This window comes from Eptesicus fuscus, chromosome 3 (genome assembly GCF_027574615.1).
Source record: "Eptesicus fuscus isolate TK198812 chromosome 3, DD_ASM_mEF_20220401, whole genome shotgun sequence".
NCBI lineage: Eukaryota > Metazoa > Chordata > Mammalia > Chiroptera > Vespertilionidae > Eptesicus > Eptesicus fuscus.
The window spans coordinates 82,469,584-82,496,092 of NC_072475.1; the positions used below are offsets into that span (position 1 = coordinate 82,469,584).

A 26,509-nucleotide genomic window follows, 5' to 3' on the forward strand; every position below is an offset into this window, starting at 1 on the left:
CAGAACCACAGGAAGGCTGGCTGAGTGGAAATTCTACAACTAGAAGGAAAGAGAAAAGCACACTGAGACTCAGAGGAGCTGCAAAAGGCAGAGGTATGGAGACGTGTGCGGAGAGGACTGGCTTTCTCAATCGGGAGGGAGACAAAAGCTCCCAACTGCTCTGAACTCCAGTTCCGGGTGAGACTCTGTGGACCCAGACTCATACGGGGTGAAACTTGACTATCAGGAAAGAGAAAAGCACATTGAGACTCAGAGGAACTGCAGAAGGCAGAGGTACGGAGGCACGCACACGGATAGGGTGGGCAACTGAGTACATGGCTGGCTTTCTCAAGAGGGAGGGAGACAAAAGCTCCCGACTGCTCTGAACTCCAGTTCCGGGTGAAACTCTGGAGATCCAGACTCATTCAGGGAGAAACTGGACTGTCTGGCAGCAGGCGAAACTCAAGGACGCTTTCTCTCAGAGGTACTTGCAGCAATTACCGCGGGACACTGAGACCCAGGGGCCTCTTAGGGCAGGGCTGATGGGAAGCCAATGCTGTCTGCTCCACCCTAAGACTCTGCCCCATCCAAGATGAGCACAGAAGCTTTTGCAAGTCCTGTCTCATAAGGGTGTCTCCAGCACAGATGTTCTCCCAGCGCAGACACAGCTGATTCTCACAGCCAATTGGCCTGGAGGTGAATTCCTCCCAGTGATACCAACAACAATCAAGGCTTAACTACAACAGGACTGTGCGCACAGCCCCCAAAGGGGTGCACCAAGAGTGTCCACCTCAGGTAACTGGGGAGGCTGAGCCACGGGGCCCTATAGGACACCTAGCACACAAAGCCACTCTATCAACTCAGGGAAGCAGCCAAAATGCGGAGACAAAGAAACAGGTCACAAATGACAGAAATGGAGGAAAGCAAATGACTGGATATAGAGTTCAAAACCACGGTTATAAGGTTTTGCAAGAATTTTCTAGAAAAGGCTGATAAATTTAGTGAGACCCTCAAGGATATGAAAAAAGGACCTGAAAGATGAAACAGACTGAATTCAGAACCTAACACCAGAATCCTTGAGACCCCAGGTAGACGCCCCTAATGACGCCCCCTATCAGTAGGAAGTAGCTATGGAAGACGGACCTTCATCCCCTGACCCTGCCCAGACTCTCAATTTCTTTAATATTAGCAAAAGCCTGGAATGATAGATCCTCCCTTCCCCCAACGGATGGACGGAGCATGACGTAAACTCTACCTGCAGCCGGACATTCCTGAACACCTTATATGGACTGTACATTGAACCACCAATCAGCACCTGCCATATAAGTCCCCAATTCCTAAATCCCTAGGCCCCTAACCATGTACCTTACATGAAACCACCAATCAGTGTGGGCTGAGTGCCCTAAGCCCCGTCCCCTTTTCCTCCCCTTAAAAGGCACTCTCACCCCGGCAAGCTCTCTCTCAAGCTCTCTCTCTCTCTCTCTCTCTCTCTCTCTGTCTCTCCCTTTTCCCCTCTGGAAGGCGGTGGCAGGGTGATCGCCAATAAAGCCTGTGTCCTGGTGTCCCATGGTCTCCGGCCCTCTGTTTCATCTTTCGTCACCAACTAGAAATTAAGCAAACACTGACTGAAATAAAAAATAATATACAGAGATCCAACAGCAGACAAGATGATCGCAAGAATCAAGTCAAAGATTTGAAATACAAAAAAGCAAAAAACACTCAACTGGAAAAGCAAAAAGAAAAAAGAATCCAAAAATATGAAGATAGTGTAAGGAGCCTCTGGGGCTTCAAGCTAAAACAACATCCAAATTATGGGGGTGCCAGAAGAAGAGAGAGAACAAGATATTGAAAACCTATTTGAAGAAATAATTACAGAAAACTTCCCCCACCTGGTGAAAGAAATAGACTTACAAGTCCAGGAAGCGCACAGAACCCCAAACAAGAGGAATCCAAAGAGGACCACACCAAGACACATCATAATTAAAACGCCAAGAGCAAAAGACAAAGAGAGAATATTAAAAGCAGCAAGAGAAAAACAGTTAGTTACCCTACAAGGGAGCACCCATATGATTGTCAGCTGATTTCTCCACAGAAACTATGCAGGCCTGATGGAAGTGGCAAGAAATATTCAAAGTGATGAATAGCAAGAACCTACAACCAAGATTACTCTACCCAGTAAAGCTATCATTCAGAATTGAAGGTCAGATAAAGAGCTTCACAGATAAGAAAAAGCTAAAGGAGTCCATCACCGCCAAACCAGTATTAAATGAAATGCTGAAGGGTATTCTTTAAGAAGAGGAAGAAGAAGAAAAAGGTAAAGATAAAAATTATGAACAACAAACACATATCTATCAACAAGAGAATCTAAAAATCAAGTGAATAAAAAATCTGATGAACAGAATAATCTGGTGAATATAAATAATAGAATCAGGGGCATAGAAAGGGAGTGGACTGACAATCCTTGGGGGGTAAGGGGTGTGGGGGGTGCGGGAAGAGACTGGACAAAAATCATACACCTATGTATGAGGACAGTGGGAGGGGGTAAGGGCACAGGGTCAGGTGGGAACCGGATGGAGGGGAGCTATAGGGGGAAAAAAGAGGAATAATTGTAATAATCTGAACAATAAATATTTATTAAATAAAAAAAAAGAAAAAGAAAAAAATGTCTTCAGATACAAGTCATGGAATCATACAATGCCCAATTATCAAAAACTTAAGCAAATGAGACATTTAATTAAATAACTGGAGTAAATAGTTTTTATATTAACACAGAAGCTCAACAATTTCAGCAGAGAGCCAGGCTCGTTTGATCTTCCTACTTGGCCATCCTCAGCATTGTTTGTCACCTTAGGCTTGTTGCCCCATGACTGAAAGATGCCTCTCACAGCTCCAAGCACTCTGTCCTTCCAAAACTCTATTCAAGGAAATATAGAAAAGAAAGGGCCAGTACTAGAAAGTTCTCCATTCAAGTCTATGTCTGGTAGACCTCAACCAGAAATTTTTCCAGAAGTCACCAATTACACTTCCCTTTACATTTAAAGTTTAAAATTTAAGTGGAAAAGAGAATGGCTTTAAGTGGCTTATAGAAGTCTTGATTTATTTTTTGGACCTGAGTTCATTATACATATTTAAACTGAATACTCTTATTAGCAAGGAAGAGATGACAAGAGAAGTTGGGTAGGCAACTAACATGGTCTCCCACAAACAGCATAAGTTACAAACAACTGTTTTCAAATTATTTGCCATTGCTGGGATTCTCTTTACATTTAGGTTAGAAGGACTGGATGTATTTTGGATATCTGTAGGCATTAAAATATTATGTATTATGTGATTTTGTGAACCATTTGTCTTGGATCTTATCAATGCTCTAGGTACTCTTTTGTGCTCAAACCATTTGGTAGAATGTTTTCAGACTTTAAAAGTTTCCCTCTTTGTGAAAACCCTGACTCACTGTTACAAGTGCCACACTATTACATTGGCTGCTTTCTATTGTAATTTCTCATCTCTTTCATCCTTCATTAAGGATTATTTTAGACCCACTCATTGTTGGGTTGTGATTAACAATGATATCAGAGAAGAAATAGATGTGACTTTAGTGAAAACAATATTTTCACAGTTTTAATCTTTTTATTTTTCCTAACTTTTTTCTTTTGGTTTAATTATCAGCAATTAATTAAGCTTCCACTATGTAGTAGTTTATTCTAGGTGCTGGAAAGCTTTTAAAAATGTGAAAGATAGGAAACCAAGATGGAGGCATAGGTTAAACACCTAACCTACAGCCTGGCACAACAATTTCAAAAATACAACTAAAAGTCAAAACGGACATCATCCAGAACCACAGGAAAGCTGGCTGACTGAAATGCCCACAACTAGAAGGAAAGAGAAAACCACAAGGAAAATCCGAGGAGCCGTAAAAGCCTGAGGTATGGAGACACGGGCGAAGACACGAGAACGCGCGTGTGCGGGGAGGACGGAGCCGGAGAGGAAGGGGTGGCTGACGGCCTGGCCGGTGTTCTCTAGCAGGAAGGAGATAAAAGCTCCAGATTGCGCTGAACCCCAGCTCCGACTGCACTGAACCCCAGTTCCGGGAGAAACCCTGGGAAGCCAGGCTCATGCTGGGGGAATCTGGGCTGTGGGGCGGAGACACAGAGGAGCGGCGAAAGGCAGAGCTCCGGAGGCGCGCACATGAATGTGCGCAGAGGACGGACTGTTGTCTGTGCCGCTGAATTGCCCTGGCGGGAAGGAGACAGGGGCTCCAGACCGTGCTGAACCCCAGTTCCGACTGCACTGAACCCCAGTACCAGGCAAGACCCTGGGAAGCCAGGCTCATACTGGGGGAATCTGGGCTGTAAGGTGGAAATGCAGAGAAGCGGCGAAAGGCAGAGCACCGGAGGCGCGCACGGGAATGTGCGCAGAGGATGGTCTGTTGACTGTGCCGCTGAATTGCCCTGGTGGGAAGGAGACAAAAGTGCCAGACTACGCTGAGCCCCAGTTCCGACTACACTGAAACCCAGTTCCGGGCGAGAATCTGGGAATCCAGATTCACTGGGGGAGAGACTAGACTGTTTGGCAGCAGGCGAAACTCCAGGGCGCTTTTCTCTCAGAGGTGTTTCTTGCAGGGAGTACAGAGGGACACTGAGACACAGGAACCTCATAGGGCAGGGCTGACGGGAAGACAAGGCTGTAGGCTCCACCCTGAAACTCCGCCCCATCCAAGCTGAGCACAGAGGCTTTTACAATTTTGCAAGTCTAGTTGAATAAGGCTGTCTCCCGGCATAGACACAGCTGATTCTCACAGCCAATTGGACTGGAGGTCAAATCCTCCCAGTGTACCAACAGCAATCAAGGCTTAACAATACCAAGACTTTGCACTCAGCCCACAAAGGGGGGTATCAAGAGCAACCACCTAGGGAGATTGGGGAAGCTGAGCTATAGGGAGGCAGCCAAAAGGTGAAGACACCGAAGCAGGTCACGAATAGAAGGGATGAAGGAAAGTAAACTAATGGACGACCCAGTGTTCAGAACCACATTTATAAGGTTACTTAAGAATCTTCTGGAGGACCAAGATGGCGGCATAGGGCAGACGCCTGATTGTTGCCTACCACAACAATTTTGAAACTATAACTGGAAAACAGAGCAGACACCATCCAGAACAATGGCCGGAGGAATTGCTGAGAAGGAATTGACCAATGGGAGTTGGGATCGGGAAGACGAGGCCCCGCTGGGTCCCGGATCCAGGTGCGCTCGCCCGGCGACTGGTCGCCGCTGCAGACCCGAGTGCCGCCACAGCGACCTCGGACCAGCCCACCGCCGCGCACCGGGCGCACTGGAGCTTCGCCGAGCCCACCGCCCAGCAAGTTCCGCGGCAGCCACCCCGGAGCTTTGAGAAAATGGCCGAAGGAATTGCTGAGAGGGAACTGACCGACAGGAATTGGGATCAAGAAGACAAGGCCCTGCTGGGTCCCGGGTCCGGGTGAGGCCGCGCCCCTAGGTCCAGGCGAGGCCACGCGCCCCTGGGTCTGGGTGAGGCCACGCGCCCCTGGGTCCGGGCGTAGCTGGATCTCAGGTCCGGGTGAGGCTGTGCGCCCCTGGATCCGGGTGAAGCTAGGTCCCGGGTCCAGGTGAGGCCACGTGCCCCGGGGTCCAGGTGAGGCTGGGTCCCGGGTCCGGGTGAGGCCACGCACCCCCGGGTCCGGGCAAGACCATGAGCCCCTGGGTCTGAGAGAGGCCACGCGCCCTGTGGTCTGGGTGAGGCCACGCGCCCCTGGGTCCAGGTGAAGCTGGATCCCGGGTCCAGGTGAGGCCGTGCGCCCCTGGATCCGGGTGAGGCTGGGTCCCGGGTCTGGGTGAGGCCGCGCCCCTGGGTCCGGGTGAGGCCACACGCCCCTGGGTCCGGGTGAGGCTGGATCCCGGGACCGGGTGAGGCCGTGCACACCTGAGTCCAGGTGAAGCCGTGCGCCCCTGGATCCGGGTGAGGCTGGGTCCCGGGTCCGGGTGAGGCCACGTGCCCCTGAGTCTGGGTGAAGCCGTGCCCCTGGGTCCGGGCGAGACTAAACCAGAGGGAGTCGGACCTGCATTACCACCATTTGTCCACCATCCAGAGCTGAAAAGTCAGTGCCGACATGTGCACATAAGGAACTGGTGGACATTGAAATTGGGTCTCAAAAGAACTGTTGGTCCAGAAAGAAACTCACTACAGACTGATTCATTTGCCTGTCAGCATAACTATTATTGCTCATCTCACATTCGGTTCTTATAAGTATATTTCTAGTAACACATGATCTCACTCATCTAGGGGAAATGATGAACAACATAGACTGATGAACAAGAACAGACCCAGAAACAAGGAGGCATCGATCGGACTGTCGGGCCTCAGAGGGAGGGTAGGGGCGGGTGGGGGTAGGGGGGAGAGATCAACCAAAGGACTTGTGTGCATGCATAGGAGCCTAACCAATGGTTAAGGACAACAGGGGGGTGGGGGCATCCGTGGGGAGGGGTGTGGGATGGGAATGGGGGGATGAGGACAAATATGTGACACCTTAATCAATAAAGAAATTTAAAAAAATGTAAAAGATAAATCTTATGCTCTCCAAAATTTTGCACAAATCTAAAGGGATTCATGACTTTTAGAAGAAAAAATAAACTACTGGTAAGTTACAAACCAAACCTTCAGTGCTGAATAGCAAGAGTTTTTCGGTGGTTTCTAGTCTTCAATAATGCCTTTCCAGGTATAGGCCTCAAGGTGCTTGTTTTAGAATGCATGAGAGAAAGATACAGGGCTTACACCTACCTATAACGAGTTTGTTTTTGTACATGCTTTGCACAAATGACAAATGGATGTATTCCAAAAGCATGGCTTACGTTTGTTTGTTTACTTTCTTTAAAAATTATTTATTTTAAAGTTATAGTTGATGTACAATAATATGTTGGTTTCAGGTGTACAACCCCACAATTAGACATGTGTATGACTTATGAAGTGATCACCTCCATAAATCTAGTACCTATGTGATACCATACATTGTTATTACAATATTATTGACTACAGTCCATAAGCTGTACTCTACATCCCCATGACTATTTTATAACTACCACTTTTACTTCTATATCTCTTCACCTTTTTCACCCATCCCCTCAATCACTCTTTCAGCACCTGTCAAAATGTTCTCTGTACCTGAGTCTGTTTCTGTTTTGCTTGTCTGTTTATTTTGTTTTCAAGATTCCACAAATAAGTGAAATCATGTGGCATTTGTCTTTCTCTAATTTATTTAACTCAGCATAATACTCTCTAAGTCCATCCATATTGTTGCAGATAACAAGATTTCATTCTTTTTTGTTTGGCTGAGTCATAGTCCAGTGTATATATCTACACCATTTGTTTATTCATTCATCTATGTCCATCCGTATAGATATGGACACTTAGGTGCTTCCATATCTTGGCTATCCTAATTTATAAAAACCCAGGGTCGGTAACATCCATAACGACCGAAGGCTCAACTGGACGCCAGGCTGTGTGTACAGCATTCCGAGCGGGATGAACCATTGACCTCACAGGGAGAGAGAGAAAGGTGAGGACCTGCAGTGTCGGGGACTTGTGTGAGGCTGCCTCATAGCACCCCACATCCCTCCCTGACTGACCACTGAGTGGGCCGCCTCCGGGCCGCAGCTCCAGGTCCCTCGCCCCCACCCCAGGACCAAGAGTGCGGCACCGGTGCCCGGGGATCTGGGAACATGGTGTGAGGGGCCGGCACGGCATGTGTGTGTGTGTGGGGCGTGTTTACACTGCCAAGTTCCCTGCTTCTGCCCCGGCTTGCGCATCCCTCCTCCCTCCCCTCGTTGGCCCGGCTCCTGCCTACATGCATGCCGGGCAGGCCTGACTGCACCGGGGAGTGAGCCATGGCAATCAGGACGGCCACTTCCTGGGATGGGACAGCTGGGCCGCGGCAATTCATGAGGGTTAGAGAATAGGGGACTAAGAGGTGGAGACAGAACTGTGGCCAGGCCTGGGGCTTTTATAAATTATCCAATTTATAAATTAGGATCGCAGGGCACCCGCAGCCCTCAGGTGGTGGGGGCGGCCAGCCAAGCTGAGTCTGGCTTCGGTGGGGCCAGCAGGAGCCCGAGACCACCCCAGCCCCCACAGGTCCCAGGCCGGATGGCGGCTCAGCTGTGAGCAGTGTCTCCATGCACAGTGCCCAGGGGCGGCCGCGAGCTGCTGCGACCCCACCACACTCTTCAGGGAGGGGGAGGAGGCTCATGGCCACTGGCGCCCTAGGCCACACCGCCTGCGCTGCCGCCTGCCGGGCTGGCAGGGTCCAGAGTGTCGCAGGCGAGCTGCTCCCGCCCCCGTGGTGGACGGGGAGGAGGGCGCTGGGTGCAGGGAGGGGACCTCAGCCGGGGTCCTCCCGGCGCAGGGAAGGGGCCTGGCCTGGGCCCGGTGGGGAGCTTAGGAAGTCTGGCTGAGCAGGCGCCGGTTCATACCAACTCTTACTCTGCCATCTTCCTCCAGCCCTCCAAGCCAGCCTCCCTGCCCCACCTGCCCGGGGGAACGGGCTCCGGGCGACCTCCCCGAGCGCAGACTGTGGGCCCGGAGACCTCAAGGAAGAGCCTGGGCAGAGGCCGGTGCAGAAAGTTTGCAACAGACCCAAGGAGGAAACCGAGAGGGGAGAGGCCGGGAGCTGTGGATTCCCAGCGCTTTAGCCACTTGAAAACAGCCCTGCTTGGAATGTGAGGCGGCTGTACATTCATCAGAGAAGTGAACCCCACCGCCGCCGGGCTCCTGTTGGTCCGAGGCCCGAGCATCCACCATGACAAGGAAAAAACAAAGGGAGGGGCCCGGAGGAAGGGAGGGCAATTGAAGGAAACAGTGTCTAGACTTTCCCCAGCCCTCTCCCTTTTTCTGCTGCCTACAAAAGCCCCAGGCCTGGCCACAGTTCTGACTCCACCTCTTAGTCCCCTATTCTCTAACCACAGAGGAAAGAAATAAGGAAGGAGTCTGTGCTGCCTCCAGAAAGTATATACCTGATCGGCGGTTGCCTCCCGCAGAGGGAGGCCAGACTGTGGCTTAGGCCTGCTCCCCTCAGGGAGTGGGCCTAGGCCATCAGTAGGATATCCCGTGAGGGCTCCTGGACTATGAGAGGGGGCAGGCCAGGCTAAGGGACTCCCCCCCACCCCCAGTACACTAATTTTTGGGCACCGGCCCTCTAGTTGTAAATAATGCTGCAATAAACATCTGGATACATATGTCTTTTCAATTAAGTGTTTTAGGTTTCTTTGGATAAATACCTAGAAGTGGAGTTGCTGGGTCCTTCTTTGCCCCTAGTTATAGCCTGTTTTAAAGTCTATTATGTCTGGTATAAGTATTGCTACCCCAGCTTTTTTGTTTTGCTTTGTTTCTATTTTCATGAAATATCTTTTTCCATCCCTTTATTTTTAGTCTATGTGTGTCTTGATCTGAGTGAATCTTTTGTAGACAGCATATATAAAAATTTTGTTTTGTTATCCATTCAGTCATCATATGCCTTTTGAGTGGAGCATTTACTCCACTTGCATTTAAAGTAATTGTTGACAGGTATTTATTGTCATTTTATTATCTATATCTTTTTCTCTTTCCCCTTCTCCTTCGTCTTCTTAAAGAATACTCAGTAAGTCCTAACCAGTTTGGCTCAGTGGATAGAGTGTTGGCCTGTGGACTGAAGGGCCCCAGGTTCAATTCCAGTCAAGGGCACATGCCCAGGTTGCGGGCTCCATCCCCAGTAGGGGGGCATGCAGGAGGCAGCCGATCAATGATTCTCTCCCTTCATTGATATTTCTATCTCTCTCCCTCTCCTTTCCTCTCTGAAATCAATACAAAAAAATGTTTTTTTTTTTTAAAAAGAATACTCTTTAATATTTCATGTAATACTGGTTTGGTGGTGATGAACTCCTTTAGCTTTTTCTTGTCTGAGAAGCTCTTTATCTGTCCTTCAATTATAAATGATAGCTTTTCTGGGTAGAGTAATATTGACTGTAGATCCTTGCATTTTTGTTTTTGTTTTGTTAATTCTCACCCAAGGATATTTTTCCCATTGCTTTTTAGAGAGAGTGGAAGGGAGGAAGGGAGGGAAGGGGAGAGAAAGAGAGAAAAACATTGATGTGAGAGAGACACATTGATTGGTTGCTTCCTGTATGCACCCTGACCAGGGCCAGGGATTGAACCTGCAACCCAGGTATGTGCCTTTAATTGGAACCAAACTCATGACCCTTCAGTTCGTTGGCCGGTGCTCTAACCATTGAGAAACTGGTCAGGGAAGACTTTTGCTTTTCATGGGTTTGAATTTTTTGTGCCAATCCTTTCTGGTCTGCAAAGTTTCTGTTGATAAATCAGCTGATAGCCTTATGGGAGATCCCTCCTATGTAACTAACTGCTTTTCTCCTGCTGCTTTTAAGATTGTCCTCGCTGGTGCATATAGTGTTTACCTCTTGAACAGTAATTGAAGATGACTCTTGCTTTGCATTTAACACATGTTTTCTCTGGTTTAGTATAAAGCTTTGTTGCTCTTTCATCTCTATTGTTGTGAATTTGTTTTCCGGCATTTGGGTTCAAAGTGTGGAGACATTAATTTCTGAGAATATAGCTTTTATATATTAGATCATAAAAATTTCCTTTAAAAAAGTTTATATTGACAGAGGTAAGTAAAAACTGTCAGGTTTTCTTCTCATGAATTAATCTACTTACTGGTTCAATGGTACTTTTTTCTTTTGAAAGTAGGAAACTTAATATTGGCATATCGATTTCTTCTTCTTCAGCTCATTATAATGGTCTATATATTTGACTCATTTTGATTAATAACTATCATAGTCTCTGTCAAGTGAGAACTGTTTTTTTGTTTTTTGTTTTTGGTGAGGAATAATTTTGTTATATTTCCCAAATAGCACAGTCCTTTTCCTAGTGATGAATTTGATTCATCTGACCAGGACTTTATTTTTTTTTTTCATTCTTCCAAGGTTTATGTTTATCACCTTTTCATTGAAAAAGTTATTTAAATCTTCACATTACAGCATTCTGATAACATTGCTACTTTTCTCACTTTTTTTTCATTATAATCAGGCTACTGAATTTACATTTACATTTTTTTTCATTATAATCAGGCTACTGAATTTACATTTACATTTTTTTCATTATAATCAGGCTACTGAATTTACATTTACATTTGCTGAAGAATAAACTGTCATTTCCTTTACTTTTTGAGTGAATTCTGTTTGTGCTATGATATGTAGATTTTTGTGGGCTACTAGGTTTCATTGTCCTCTATTTAAGGGTCTGCCTTGTGTCCAAAGCTGTCATACTTCTTCCACTTTTAGCTTGGCTAAATCTTAAGGAAAAATTGAAGTAAAAGTTATTCTTCAGGTTGGGCCTGGTTCACCTAGGGTAGACATGTAAGATGCATTTGATGAAATGCTATATGTTAGCACAATGTCACCTCTACCATCAATGACCCAATGGACAGATCATCCTATAATAGAAGTTTGAAGAATAAGAAGTTATTTTTTAAATTTCAAGAAATCAGAAATATTTTTCAGTACAAGTCCTTTTATTCAGTGAATCCATTAGTAAATGATTTTAAATGAAATCATTCAATTTTTTTCTTACTGTATAACTTTTTACAGTTAACACTTTTATTTAAATGATACAAAAATGAGTGAAAATTCTGAGTATGTTTAACTAGCAGGTTAAATGTGATCTCTAGGCAAATCTCAATTACTTATGTTAAAGTACTTAAAGACAGAATGATATAAAATAATTTTTATCTCACTTTTATTAAAAATATTTATTTTTCAACCTGGGCGTGTCTTAAGACTTAAAAATTCATGTCAAAAGTCAGGCCAATTTATAAACACTTGAATTAGGTAAAGGAAGAAGGTTGCTCAGATCTTTCTCCAACTTTAAAATGCACATGTAAATATGTCCCCCTCCTGTTGCTCCATTATTTGCTACTAGAGGCCTGGTGCCTGAAATTCATGCACAGGCAGGGTCCCCAGGCTTGGCCGGCAATCAGGGCCAATCAGGTTCCCCCCCTCCCTGCCTCCTCCTTCCCTTGCTGCCCGTGCACCATTACCACGCGGTTCCCTGCCTCCCAGCCTCCCCACACCTCCTCCTTCCCTCACTCTCTCAGCGCCCCGCTGCTGCCGCTGGTAGCCTGCCATGTTTTGTGCTGCCCCCTGGTGGTCAGCACACGTCATAGCAAGTGATCGAACTCCCAGTCTCCAGGTTGAACTCCTGAGGGGACAATTTGCATATTAGCCTTTTATTATATAAGATAATTATCTACATATTGAATATAGACTATGCCTTTTTAGATCACAGGAGATTTGACTTTTCTCATATTTTATGTAGAATAGAGGAGGTTAAGAGTTGGAGCTAGGGAGAAGTCTTATGAATGCAAAGTAAATAGACCAGCAAGTTAACAGAACTGTGATTATGAACATTATGTGTTACCAATATAAAGTTCTGGATTTCAAAGTACTTGTATGGAATTGCTGTTGTCAAAATAAAAAACAAAATTCGCCTTGGGTAACACAAAATGAACACAACTGAAAGTCAGAATCAAATCTTAATTTCTAGCAGATCTGGTGATAAACTGATCTTCCATTTTGTTTCGATATTTAAAATATAAGAAAATGAATTATTCTAATTTTTAGAAATCTAAACAGCAGCTGGCATTGTATTTTAAATAAAACTTAAATATATAAGTGTGAGCCATAACACATCTTTCAATGTATATTTTAGGTAAGTAAGACCTCATTTTCCTATTTGCGAGCAAAGAAGCTTTACATTTCAAACTATATTTAAGTCTGGTTACTTAGTGGCATTCCAATGAGAGAGTTCCTGCTCTGCAACAGGATAGAAAGCAGCTCTCCATTGAAAAGTGTGACAGATTCAGAAGAGGAAGAGATTTCTTAGCATCAAAATTATAACCAGATAGGAGACCATATAACCAGAGAACAATCAAAACTCAGCAAATTTCATGCAGATTAAATTAGACACGTGTTGCTTATTGTATATGTATCATTAGCTGTGGTTCATAACCATTCACCAATTTCCCCTTGCTAAGTGACTGGTATGCTTTCATAGAACTGGCATATAAAAGCAAGGCCTAATCCTCAGCTAGATCCTATTTTTGTAAAATTTTTTCTGTATTTAGCCCACAGTGCACATTTCTTAGTTTTCACGTCATTACCAGTTGTTAAGGTCCCTTTGCAAAGGCTCAATGTATTTTAGTACAGGGTTTACCAGGAAAATCTGCTACTACTGCTGTAGCCATCATGCTTCTTTGGTGTTCACACATCTATTGGTTTTACTATATTATTTAACTATATTTGGTTACTCTTGGTCCTCTCTCTGTATAGTCATTTATCTACTCTCAAGAATCCCTTTATGACAAAATCTCATAGACACAGACAACAGTATGGCATTTACCAGAGGGAAGGGGGAAGGGGATGGTAAAGAGTGAAGGGGATCAAGTGTATGGTGATGAAAGAAGATCTGACATTGGGTGGTGGGCACAAAATGAAATATACAGATGATATATCATAGAATTGTACACTTGAAACCCATCTTATTAACCAATGTCACCCCAATAAATTTAATTAAAAAAAACTTCCAAAAATAAAAAAAAAGGAATCCTTTTATTTTTTGTTATTGGCCCTCCAAGAAATAGGGCCTTAAAGCATATTGAACAAATAGGTCTCACACCTAAAGCAGTATAGGCAAAAACACTCTTAAGTTGTAGGAAGAAATTCTATTTATGTCTACTCATAAATATCATCCTTTTATTTACTTTAGTGTATTTTATAATCCTATCTAATAAAAGAGTAATATGCAAATTGACCATCACTCCAACACATAAGATGGCCGCCCCATGTGGTCAAAGATGGCCGCCCCCATGTGGGCACAAGATGGCTGCCACAAGATGGCCAGCAGGGGAGGGCAGTTGTGGGTGATCATGCCAGCAGGGGAGGGCAGTTGGGAGGGACCAGGCCTGCAAGGGAGGGCGGTTGGGGGTGATCAGGCCTGCAGAGAAGGGCAGTTGGGGACAACCAGGCTTGCAGGGGAGGGCAGTTGGGGACAACCAGGTCTGCAGGAGAGGGCAGTTGGGGGGAACCAGGCCTGCAGGGGAGGGCAGTTGGGGGCAACCAGGCCTGCAGGGGAGGGCAGTTGGGGGGGACCAGGCCTGTAGGGGAGGACAGTTGGGGGCGACTAGGCCTGCAGGGGGGGACAGGTAGGTATGACCAGGCCTGCAGGGAGGACAGTTAGGCGTCGATCAGGCTGGCAGGGGAGTGATTAGGGAGTGATCAGGCTGGCAGGCAGAAGCAGTTAGGGGCAATCAGGCAGGCAGGCAGGCAAGCAGTTGGGAGCCAGCAGTCCTGGATTGTGATAGGGATGTCCGACTGCCTGTTTAGGCCTGATCCCACCAGGATTGCACGAATTTCGTGCACTGGGCCTCTAGTGTAAATAATAAGTTTGTGTTTATTACATGTATGTCTTCTAAGTAGTGTGCTAATGGACTCATATCAGCAGAGTAATCTGTCTTGTCACATCTCTTTCAGCCTCTGGCTCCAAAGGCTGTTCTGCTTACCTGCCACGTGCTGACTGACCAGTTCAGTATAATAAACAGTACTGGACTCACACTGGTCACCCCATCTTTCCAGCCTGTCTTTTATTTATTTTTTTTAAGTTTAGAGGATGCTTATTAAAGCTGGGATGTAAAAGAAGAAATGGCTGGGAGCCCCAGCTGGTTTGGTTCAGTGGATAGAGTGTTGGTCTGCAGACTGAAGGGTCCTGGGTTCGATTCTGGTCAAGGGCACATGCCCAGGTTGCAGGCTCAACCTCCAGTAGGGGGGTGTAAAGGAGGTAGCCAATCAATGATTCTCTCTCATCATTGATGTTTCTATCTCTCTCTTCTTCTCTGAAATCAACCTATACTAATAAAAGAGAAATATGCAAATTGACTGTACTTCTGCGATGCCCACCAGCCAATCAGGAGTGAGTATGCAAATTAGCCCAACAAAGATGGTGGGTTAATTTGTGTATGCAGGTGCAGAGTGGCTGGGGGCAGGGTGGCTGCTTGCGCGCGCCGGCGCCAAGTAGCTTGCGTCCTGGGGACAGGTGTCCTTGGGACCCAGGCCGCGCTGAGCCTGTAGGCCTGCGTGTAGGACCGGAGCAGCCAGGGTCCTGGAACGACCCTTGAGCAGCCCGGGCCTACGCGCGCAGGTGTGGAGCAGCCGGGGGCGAGGTGAGAACATCCCCGGGACCCAGGTGCTTTGAGCCATCGTGCGTGCAAGTGGCCAGGGGTGGGGCAGGAATGTCCCTTGTAGCGAGTGAGCAGACAGCAGACTGCAGGGGACAGCAGGGCCCTGCCTGCCCCTGGCTGTGGCAACAAGGGGCAAGCAGTCCCCTGCAGTGAGCGAGCAGACAGCAGGGCTCTGCTTGCCCCTGCGACGGCGAGCCAGAGAGTAGACAGCAGGGCCCTGCTTGCTCCTGGCCCTGGCGGCTAAGGGCAAGCAGGCCCCCACAGAGAGCAGACACCAGGGCCTGTGGTGGCATCAAGCAGGCAGGTCTGCAGAGAGCAGAGAATCACGGGGAGCAGGCTAAGCCATCAGTAGGACATCCCCTGAGGGCTCCCAGATTGGAGAGGGTGCAGGTTGGGATGAGGGACCCTCCCCACCCCACGCACGAATTTCGTGCACCGGGCCCCTAGTAAAAATGTATTTTAAAGAAAAAAAAAGAGAAAGGGCTGGGAAATGAGCCTAGGCTGGTCTGCTTTGGCTCATTAAGAAGTCAGAGAAAGAGGGTCTTGGGGACAGGTTCAGGAGGTTTGCCCAGGATGAACTGCAGCTACCCATTGCTGTCCTGGTTGCAAGCCTCATGGGGCCCTGTAGAGTTTAGGAGATGCATGCCTGTGGGGAAAGAAGTGAGGACAGCACAGGCAAGGTCCTGGGAGGGAGAGACCACTTTCAGCCTGTCTTTTAACCAGTTCTTACTGCTCTTTGCTGTGATAAGTGGCTCTCTAAATTGGTCAAGTCATCTTAATGGAAAATGTCCATGTTGCGTACTGTTCTAAGAATTACTTTCTTGAAGATTAAAAAAAAACAACTTTATCCATGTCTTCCTGATTGAAAAACCCTCCACTTTCCTCCCTTACCTCCTAACCATTCTTAACACAGATTATAAAACCATTTATAAATAATGAGGAAATAGCAATTATACTTACACAGCAAGAGAAAAAAAATCAAAGTAATTTTGGGTAAAAGATATGTTCTCAGAAACATAACTTTAAAAAATGAAGTCATACTTTAAAAAACATATCAATGAAGCTTGCTATAAATGTTTTTATAAAACAAAGAATCATTTTCAAATAAATGATCATTCTTCTTTTGTATTTTATTATTCAGGATTTGCTTGAATTAAGATACATCTTCACTAGGCTGTTTTCTAACCATTTCATTTTATTTTTTAACAGGAAATAAAAGTATTTGGGGCCTAAGTATATTTATATGAAGTCCTGAAAATTTTACACAGAATTTCAGCAGTATGCCATGCTCAATCTGGCATTATGTGGAGACAGACAGAGTACCTGTGACTTAAGTCCATATAGCCTTTCTGAGCCATAGCAGCAAGGCTTTAAGCAGTCTCCTAGTTACCAGTCCTTCTGTCCTTCATCCCCTCCCCCTTCCCTTTCCCTTTTCACACTGTTGTCAATAATATCTTCTAAGACATGCATGCATTTTGTTATTCTCCTATTTAAATCAATCAATGTCTATCTCTTGCTATAGAAAAACCTCCATATTTCTTGAAGTACCACCCAACCACCTTCACAACCTGACCCCTGCACTGTTCCTCATCCTCATTCCAAACGGTCCATGGTTTCATCAACGTGGCCATTTACTTCCCCAAATTTGCAAATCTTTTTCATCTTTCTGTTTCCTCTCTCTGGACCTCTCCCCCAATTCTCTGCCTAATGAAATCTTTTAATATATGGTTCAAATTTTATCTTTTTTTGTGATGCCTTCTCCAGACCTCTGCTTTTTTTGTACTTCCATATTTATTTTTCAGACCTTTATGACATAATTAATGTAAGGAAACATCAGTCTTTCTACCCTGTCAAAGGGTAAGCTCATGAAGGCAAGAACTCTGCCATTGTAAGTAGTGAATGTCCATATTCATTAAACGTTGAGTAATCAGTGTATGATATTTAGTACCCCGGGATCCCCTGAACAGTTAGGTATTTCTGAAATTTTTAAAAAATGTGCTTGATTACATTATTTACCGTTCAATTGATACCTGTTAAATCCAGGAACATTTCTTAATTGAGGCATCATCTATAGCTTTTAAGAAGCATTCTTTAGAGCAGTGATGAGCAACCTTTTGAGCTTGGTGTGTCAAACTTCACCAAAAAACTGAGCATAACTCGGGTAGTGTGTCACTTTGAGGAAAAAACTAACTCCAAGACTCTAGTCGCAAATGTTTCATCCTCAGGAGCAGCAAATATTTCATCCTCGGCATGTGGCCGCGTGTCATCAGAAATGGCTATGCGTGTCAGTGCTGACACGCGTGTCATAGGTTCGCCATCACTGCTTTAGAGTGTTAATATACTGGTTACTTCATTTGATGTTTAATTCTGTAGTCAAATTTAAATTAAGATAGTACTGGTCTAGGCTTCTTAGCCTCTGTAATCATATCAGACAGAGAACATGCCTAGAATATATATGTCAAATCTGACTAAACAAAACATATACATACTTCAAGATTTGGGTTACCGTGCCAATTTTATTAGTATCCTAAATTTAGTTATGAGATTCTTCTTTTTAAAAGCCAGTTGAAATATTAACAAGGAATTTCAAGTATATCTATATAAGCATCAAAGAATCTAGTATTATTTCTTATTTTATTTTATTCCTTTTATAGATAGTATTTGTTGCAATTTTGAAAATATTATGTTTTATAATAATTATATAACTTAAAAAAATAATTATATAACTTTAAACACTATTCTCCAATGTTGGAAATAATATGCATAAGAGAAAAATCTTATATGAATTGTTCTATAACTTGAAAAGTTGCTTTAAGTTATATAGTTATAAACATAAAAGAGAAGAAATAAAGTCCTTGGAAGAAAAGAAAATAATTATGACATTCCCAATTAGAAAATGGAGTTGAAAAGACGCTTTTTCTAAAATAAGTAATTTATTTTCAATTGATAGACTTATTTTTATGAAGTTTTTTTTGTCGAATTAAAAGATCAATAGATACTGCTCTCTTACACATCAGACTCTGAGAGATTAATTTATTTTCCTTAGAACTGTATTTCTTTGTTGGAGAAATTAATGAAAATATCACTGATAAATTAATATAGACCATTTCTACAAAGCCAACATAGTAAGGGCATAACCTCTTTCATTCATAATATTAAACTTGCATCCAATCTGAAGTAATTTTTTACAGTGAAATTTTAAAAAATCTCATAGAAAATGAAGTAAAAGGCAACTAAATAATAGATTTGTGTCTTTTAGAATAATGTGTAAGATTAGAAAAAGAGAAGAGAATAAAACATCTTGAATAATTTTACTGACTTATTTCTCATTGAAGCTATCAAATGAGTCAATGGAAAGGGTTTTGTTTAAAAAGTGACAGAACATAGTATAATTCTATAAAATGTTAGCTTTAAGATAACGGAAGAGAGACTTTGAGACTGAACTCTTAAAACAATCACCGAAATGATCAGTGGGATGAAATGGTTTTGAGGTGATCAGAAATGCTTAAACAATATATTCTTGAGTTAAGTTAATATAATTGACATACAACACCCTGGCTCTAAAGTTTTAGTCTTTTATTCCTGTTCACATTTTCCCCAAGAATTGTTCAAGTAAAGGTTTAGAGTGTACTTTTATATCTCCAGAGAAACCTATCTTATTCATTTTTAAGTATGATCAGATCATTCCAAAGCATTTGCTGTGAGGAATAAAAAGTTACTTCATAACCATTGACTCGTCACTATCACTGACTTAATTGATTACACCATTCTTCAACGCACAAAACTTGATTTAAAGGAGATAATTTATGAAGCATCAAGAATATCTCAGGCAAAGGCAGATTTGTGTGAAGGCACGGGCCTCAGGAATATGTTAAAATAAAGTCCCAGTAAAATGGGAGAAATAAAAGTTAAATATAAGAAGGTTTTGTTTTAAATCAGGCACTCAGATAAAGAAAATATTTTTTCAACTAAATAATGATGTTAAATTGGGAAAATGACAGACAGGAGCAGAAAATTAGAAAACCAAAAGCAGAAATACTCTAATGACATTAAAAACAATAAAAGCAAACGAGCTATAATAGAAAAGAACATGCAAACTTACAGTTGTTGTATAAGCAGCTTCTGGATCATCTTCCAGCACCCGGGAGAGACCAAAATCAGAGACTTTGCACACTAAGTTGCTGTTGACCAATATATTCCTAGCGGCTAGGTCCCGATGAACATAACCCATATCAGAAAGATATTTCATTCCTGATGCAATGCCTCGAAGCATACCCACCAACTGGATGACTGTGAAGTGGCCATCATGTTTCTGAAAGAGAATCACAATTGTTTACATTGGTTTAATATAGTGTGTGTGATATTAAATAAAATCTTTGAACTTATTATTTATTATTATTTTTAGTTAAAAGAGAACTTGATATATTGAATAAAGCTCGGTATTACCAAAACCGAAGTACAAACATCAAGTCACAGGCCCACAGGACAGAGTTCCATTTACAAAACGTCCCCGGGAGGCCCCTGCCAAGCCCCCCACCCGGCCTGCGGTCCAGGGGACAGGGAGGCCAGAATGGGGTGGCAGAGCGGGGAGTGGAGGAAGGTGAATGATAGATCCTCCCTTCCCCCAACTGATGGACGGAGTATGACGTAAACTGTACCTGCAGCCTGGACATTCCTGAGCACCTAACCAGGCACCTTATATGGACTGTACATTGAACCACCAATCAGCACCTGCCAAATACCCTAAGCCCCCAATTCCTAAGCATCTAAGTGCCTAGTCATGTGCCTTATATGAAACCACCAATCAGTGCCTGCCGAGTACCCTAAGCCCCATCCCTTCCCATCCCTTCCCTCAAAAGGCGTGTTCACTCCTGCACATGTGCTCTCTTCCTTTGCGAGGCAGCCCGGCATGGGTCCTTCTCCTCTAATAAAGCCTGTGTCCTGGTCTTCCCCCCTCTGTCTCATCTTTCAGTGAAGACTAAAATTGGTCCGTATAAAAGCTCAAAAAGACCTAGCCGTGGTACTGTCACAACGATACAGGTACAAATAAAGCCGATCGAGGCTGCATGGCAGGCTCTGCTGCCAAGACCCGACCTGAGACGGCCGCCCAGGGGCGCCATTGCTTGCACCCGGCTCGCTCCCGCTATAAACCATGGAAGGGGGGTGTGTTTGGAGCTGGTAACCTGGGTCAAACGAGTCCTCCGAAGAATCGCCGGAGGAGGAGCGGGCCTCGACCTCCTGAAGCAGCAAAGAGAACGGCGGCTTCCTGCCCGCCGGCTTGGGCTGCGGAGTCCAGGCCCCTTGCGCAGGGGCCCCGCCGCCCGCTCGTGGCCTCCACGCCGCGCAGGAGGGAAGGGGTCAGTGTGGAGCTGGAGGGGCCTCGGGGGACCTCTCGTCCTGCAGAAGCTCTTCCTCCTCCTCAGAGTCCGTGTTGTCGGAGTAGCTGCTCACTTCCGAGGCAAACGGGGAGAACGGGGAGCGGGCGCCTGGGGCTGGCTCCTGGCCTCGAAGCGCACCTCATCTTCCCGGCTTAGGCGGCCATTTGTGTTTCCTTCTCCGGAGCCTTTGAGAGACAGGCCTCGGCCTCGGCCAGCGCCCTCCTGCCCTTGCCCCGCGGCTGCCATAGGCGTCAAGTGCCTGCTGCAGCCCCCCTCGGCCCTGACCCCCCACAACTGTCCGAGAACTTGAGGGACCTCAGCTTGTCCTGCCTTGAGAGGAAGAGGGCCGGGTCCAGCCTGCTGGCCTCCTGCTCCTGCTCGCTGGCCACCTTCTTCTTCCTCCTCAGCTGACCCATGACATCCCACGGGGCTTCATGCTCGTCCCAAGGCTGGTTCCCCCCTCTCGCTTTGCCGCCCCCACGAGGGGATCGTGTTCCTCCTCAGGCCCTTGTGTCTTTCCTCATCCCGCTCCCAGCTCCCAGCTCCCAGCTCCCAGCTCCCAGCTCGCAGGCACCGATGTTGGCAGGGCAGCTGCTCAGCTCGGACTCGCACCGCCGCAGCCTCTCCAGCTCCCGGGCTTCTCCTCGTCCTGCGGTTGCTCCTCGGCCAGCGCATCCGGAAGTCCAGCTCCACGTGTTCCAGGGAGGACTTCCGGGCGAACATCCGCTCCTCCTCCTTCCGCATCCAACTCTACTTCCTGTTGGGGCTCAGCGCCCGCGGGCGGCGCAGGCTTTGAGGGGTCCAGGTCCGGAAGGGGCTGTCCAGCACCTCCGTGAGCACGAGGCCGCGGGGCTAACAGGCTCTCCAGCGAGGGCCCCGCAGGGGCCGCGCCGGCACCTGCCCCCTCCTGGCTGCTCTGCTCCAGCGCCCGCTCCGCCATCTCGCTCAGCTGGGCGATGCCGGGCAGGGAGCTCTGCTCCAGCACCGGGCTGGGCTCTGCGCGGCCTCCAGCTGCTCCAGGGTCTGGGCCCCGGCGCCCGGGGAGGGCAGAGGCCTGGCCTGGGGCAGCTCTGCGGCTGCAGCCTGGGCGTTCGTGCCAGCCAGCGGGTCCTCCAGGCTGGGCAGGAACTGGTCGGAGCCCTCCTCTTCCAGGAAGCAGGCACTGCCGGGCACTGTGCAGCCTCCTGGGCCTCCAGACTCAGACACTGGCCCTCCCCACGGGGCACATCACAGTCGCCCAATTCCAGGCTGGGCCGGGGCTCCTCGGGCACTGTCTCTGCCACGGCCACAGGCAGGTCCTCGGGAACCTCCACGGGCTCCTCCTTAGCCTCAACCAGCGTCTCTGGGGTCAGCCGCCCCCCTCCTGCCCGCCCCCCTGGCCCCCCCCCCCCCAAGTCAGGACAGCTATGCAGGATGCAGTCTGACCTGGCGAGTCAACAGGCGCTTGGCCCGGCCGCGGTGAAGTCCAGGCACCCGGAGGGCTTTGTCCTCCCTCTCCTCTCCCCCTGCCCACTGGCGCCCAGCGCCTGAGTGTCCAGCAGGCCATCTTCGCAGCCACCCTCGGGGCTCAGGGTCGCCATGGTCTTTGAACTTATTTCACTGGATCCAATGAATGTGAGCATCAAGTTTGCTGACCATTGACTATGTTTATAACAAAATGTATTTGTTTGACATTTAAAGGAAAGAAAAATCTAGCTGGAAGTGATGAAAGATAAAGGATAGAGGGAACCAACCAAATCAACTTGCAGAAAAACTAATTTCGAAAACTTTAAGAAGAGGGAAATACAGTCAAATAAGGTAATAGCAATGACTAGCAAGAAAATAGAATTCACTTTCCACAGCTGTGGGCTCTGAACCAGCCATACAGGTGGGCAGAAGGGCAGCAACACCTAGGGTGGGATGAAAGGTGTGCGATAACTGGAAATATGGTAAAAAAAGATCACTGAGGAAAAAGAAAAATTGATTGCATAAACAAAGAACAAGTTTAGGAAAGCTGTAGGAGAAAGAAAAAGACCCCCCAAACAAACAGAAAATAGCTAGATTTCCCCCATTCTTTCATTATATAGAACAAGTAAGAAGTTGTTGGGAATTGACTGAAAACAGGTCTATTTTAGCTCCCAGTTGGAAAGATTAAGTGAAATATGGATAATAAGCCAGGCACAGCAACTCGGGTGTAGTAGTCAATACCTTCATTATTTATTCCTCTCACCTTGATTTAAAAATAATATAGAATTTTTTAAAAAGGAAAAAAACATCCTCTTGTCATCCGTGCAAGATTTGTACACCAATAAGACCAGATACAAATAGTGCCCTAGAAATTAGAAAAAATGAAAATAAAAATGTTTTAAGTTTGAAAAATAATGCATATTGTTTTATGTAGTTATTTGGAGATTGTTGTCTTTAGTGAAGATTGTTGTCTTTAGTGTTGTCTTTAGTGAAAAACATGAAAAATTCTCAAGTTGGTTTTACACATCAGGTGTCATTTATTCTGAATGATATTAAAAATTAATATCTAGTAAGAGATTATAGGGCATTATTAACTTATACAGTGTGGGAGAAGCATAAATAAGAGTATCTTAAATTTTGCAAAGTTAAGCAGTTTTCATGGATATCTGATTTAAAACTATAGAGTAGCTTAGACATAGGGATGATTTGAGCAGACCACAGTCTCCTATACAATGATGATTCATTGGTCAGTTAAATGAATAAGCTTATACTACAAATGAAACAAACTTTTTCTTACTATATCAACTTATCTCCCTGATAGCTCTCTGATACCAACACCCAACTCAAGTGCAGAGTAAGGAAAAGAACCCTCTCTTAAGAGAAACATTCTACGGTGAGAGTCCCCACTTAAGCAGGCTCTTCTGTATAATTAATGTATAAAAGATAACCTAGCAAAGAAAATGTTCGGTGTTATTAGCTCTTTATGTTCCCAATCCATCTTCTTAGACAGTGTACTATTAGATGAAATCTGTCTCTTTTATCATGTGCTCTTCCTACCTCTCTTCTATTAGGAATCTCAAAGCCTCTGAGTAGAATTAAAAGCGTAAGTTCTTTTGGCCAAGAAAAGATTACACTATATTTCAAGCGGTTGTTCTTTTACCTACTAGAAAATGAAGTTGCCTGGTGTCACAGTTCTTGTCAATGCAGAATTTCTACATAGTAGGTAACATTAATGGACCATCTGAAAACTAAGGGATGCCTCAGTTTCCTTATCTGTACGATGAGAATAGAATAAGTCAGTGCTGTAGTGAGAAATCACATATAAACACAGAGCAGCCCCTAATTTATTTTAATAATAGTAATTATCTACATATATAAAAGCCTAAGCGATTATTTGACCATTTGACTGGTAGCTATGACACACACTGACCACCAGGGGGCAGATGCTCAACACACAGGCATGGAAACATGGAACAGAGGGAAGGGTGGGAAGAGATTAACCAAAGATCTTATATGCATACTAGAGGCCCAGTGCATGGGTTCGTGCACCAGTGGGGTCCCTCGGCCTGGCCTGCGGGGATCAGGCCAAAACTGACTCTCTGACATCCCCAGAGGGGTTCCAGATTGTGAAAGGGTGAAGGCCAGGCCAAGGGACCCCACAAGTGCACGATTCCGAGCACCGGGCCTCTAGTTATTTAATAAAACCTCATTGTTTTTATAATTACACTAGAGGCCCGGTGCACAAAATTTGTGCACGTTGGGGGGGCTTCCCTCAGCCCAGCCTGCACCCTCTCCAATCTGGGACCTCTTGGGGGATATCTGACTGCCGGTTTAGGCCCGATCCCCATCGACAGTCAGACATCCCTCTTACAATCCAGGACCGCTGGCTCCTAACTGCTCACCTGCCTGCCTGCCTGCCTGATCACCCCTAACCGCCTCTGCCTGCCAGCCTGATTGCCTGTAACTGCCCCCCCTCCAGCCTGGTCGCCCCTAACTTCCCCCCCTGCTGGCCTGATCACCCCTAACCACCTCTGCCTGCCAGCTTATCACCCCTAACTGCTCCCCTGCCAGCCTGGTTGCCCCTAACTGCCCCCCTGTCAGCCTGGTCGCCCCCAACTGCCCCCTGCTGCTGGCCTGGTCACCCCTAACTGCCTCCCCTGCCAGCCTGGTTGCCCCTAACTGCCCCCCTGTTGGCCTGGTCGCCCCATGCAGTCTGTTGTTCGGTTGTTGTGTGAGGGCGTCCCAACCAATTTGCATATTCCTCTATTATTAGTATAGATATAGCTTTTATAATTTTAATATGAGCCAGAAAATTCTCTTACTTTCCTGAAAAATCATAAACCCTTATAAGGAGAAATAATTATTCAACACCAGGTTGAAATTTCATTTCCTATTTATTCTGAATAACAAAGCACAAAGTTATTTCTTTTTTTTTAAGTACAACTATTTTTAGAGCAATTTTAGACTCCCAGCAAAATTAAGAGTAAGATTTATCATATACCTTCTACTCACAGACATGTATATCCTCCCCCATTATCAACATCTCAAACCAGAATGGTACATTTGTTACAATTGATGAACATATGCTTAAACATTATAATCACCCAAAGTTTACATTAGGCTTCATTGTTAGTGTTGAACATTCTATGGGTTTTTATAAATGTACTAGAGGCCCAGTGCACGAATTCATGCACGGGTGGGGTCTCTCTGGGTGGCCTGCAAGGATTGGGCCAAAACCCACAGTCCAATGCCACCTGCAGCTCCTACCTGCCGCTCCTGCTCATCCCAGCCCCACTGTGCCTGCTTCGGGCTCGAGCCCGATTAGGCCCAATCGGGAGAGGCTCATGCTGCCACAGCAGTGCTCGCCAGCCATGAGCCCTGTGTCTGGTGCCCTCCCAAGGGAAGTGGCCTGCGGGATCGAGCTGAAACCAGCTCTCTGACATCCCCCAAGGGGTCCTGGATTGCGAGAGGGTGCAGGCTAGGCTGAGGGACCCCACCGGTGCACGATAGGGCCTGAGAGGGACTGCGGGAAGGCTCCAGGGCATGTCCAGCCCATCTCGCTCAGTCCTGATTGGCTGGACCCCAGCAGCAAGCTAACCTACCAGTCAGAGCATCTGCTCCCTGGTGGTCAGTGCACGTCATAGTGAGCAGTTGAGCAGTCTTAGCATATCATTAGCATACTAGAGGCCCGGTGGACGGGAATGTGTGTCCATCAGCCCAGCTTGCAACCTCTCCAATCTGGTCCCCTCAAGTAATGTCCGACTGCCCATTTAGGCCCGATCCCGGTAGAATCAGGCCTAAACGGGCAGTCAGACATCCCTCTCACAATCCAGGACTGCTGGCTCCCAACTGCTCGCCTGCCTGCCTTCCTGATTGCCCCTAACCACTTCTGCCTGCCAGCCTGATCACCCCCTAACCACTCCTCTGCCAGCCTGATTGATGCCTAACTGCTCCCCTGCCAGCCTGATTGCCCCTAACTGCCCTCCCCTGCAGGCCTGGGTCCCCCCCCAACTGCCCTTCCCTGCAGACTTGGTCGCCCCCAACTTCCCTCCTCTGCTGGCCTGGTCACCCCTAACTGCCCTCCCCTGCAGGCTTGATCGCCCCCAACTGCCCTCCCTTGCAGGCCTGGTCCCTCCCAACTGCCCTCCCCTGCTGGCCATCTTGTGGTGGCCATCTTGTGTCCACATGGGGGCAGGATCTTTGATCACATGGGGCAGCCATCGTGTGTGTTGGAGTGATGGTCAATTTGCTTATTACTCTTTTATTAGACAGAATAGAGGCCTGGTGCATGGGTGGGGGCCAGCTGGTTTGTCCTGGAGGGTGTCCCAGATCAGTGTGGGGGTTCCCTTGGGGCATGGGGTAGCCTGGGTGAGGGGCCTGTGGTGGTTTGCAGGCTGGCCACAGCCCCCGGCGACC

The 26,509-nt window shown here is 46.4% G+C and overlaps 1 protein-coding gene across 1 annotated transcript in view; it reads right to left on the bottom strand.

The window, feature by feature from the left end:
* EPHA6 (EPH receptor A6) overlaps positions 1-26,509 on the bottom strand; it is a 1,030,425-nt gene that overhangs the window by 131,772 nt on the left and 872,144 nt on the right. Inside the window, exon 14 of the mRNA XM_054714059.1 lies at positions 19,372-19,581. Within this exon, the coding sequence (XP_054570034.1) occupies positions 19,372-19,581 (210 nt within the window). The remainder of the gene's footprint in view (positions 1-19,371; positions 19,582-26,509) is intronic.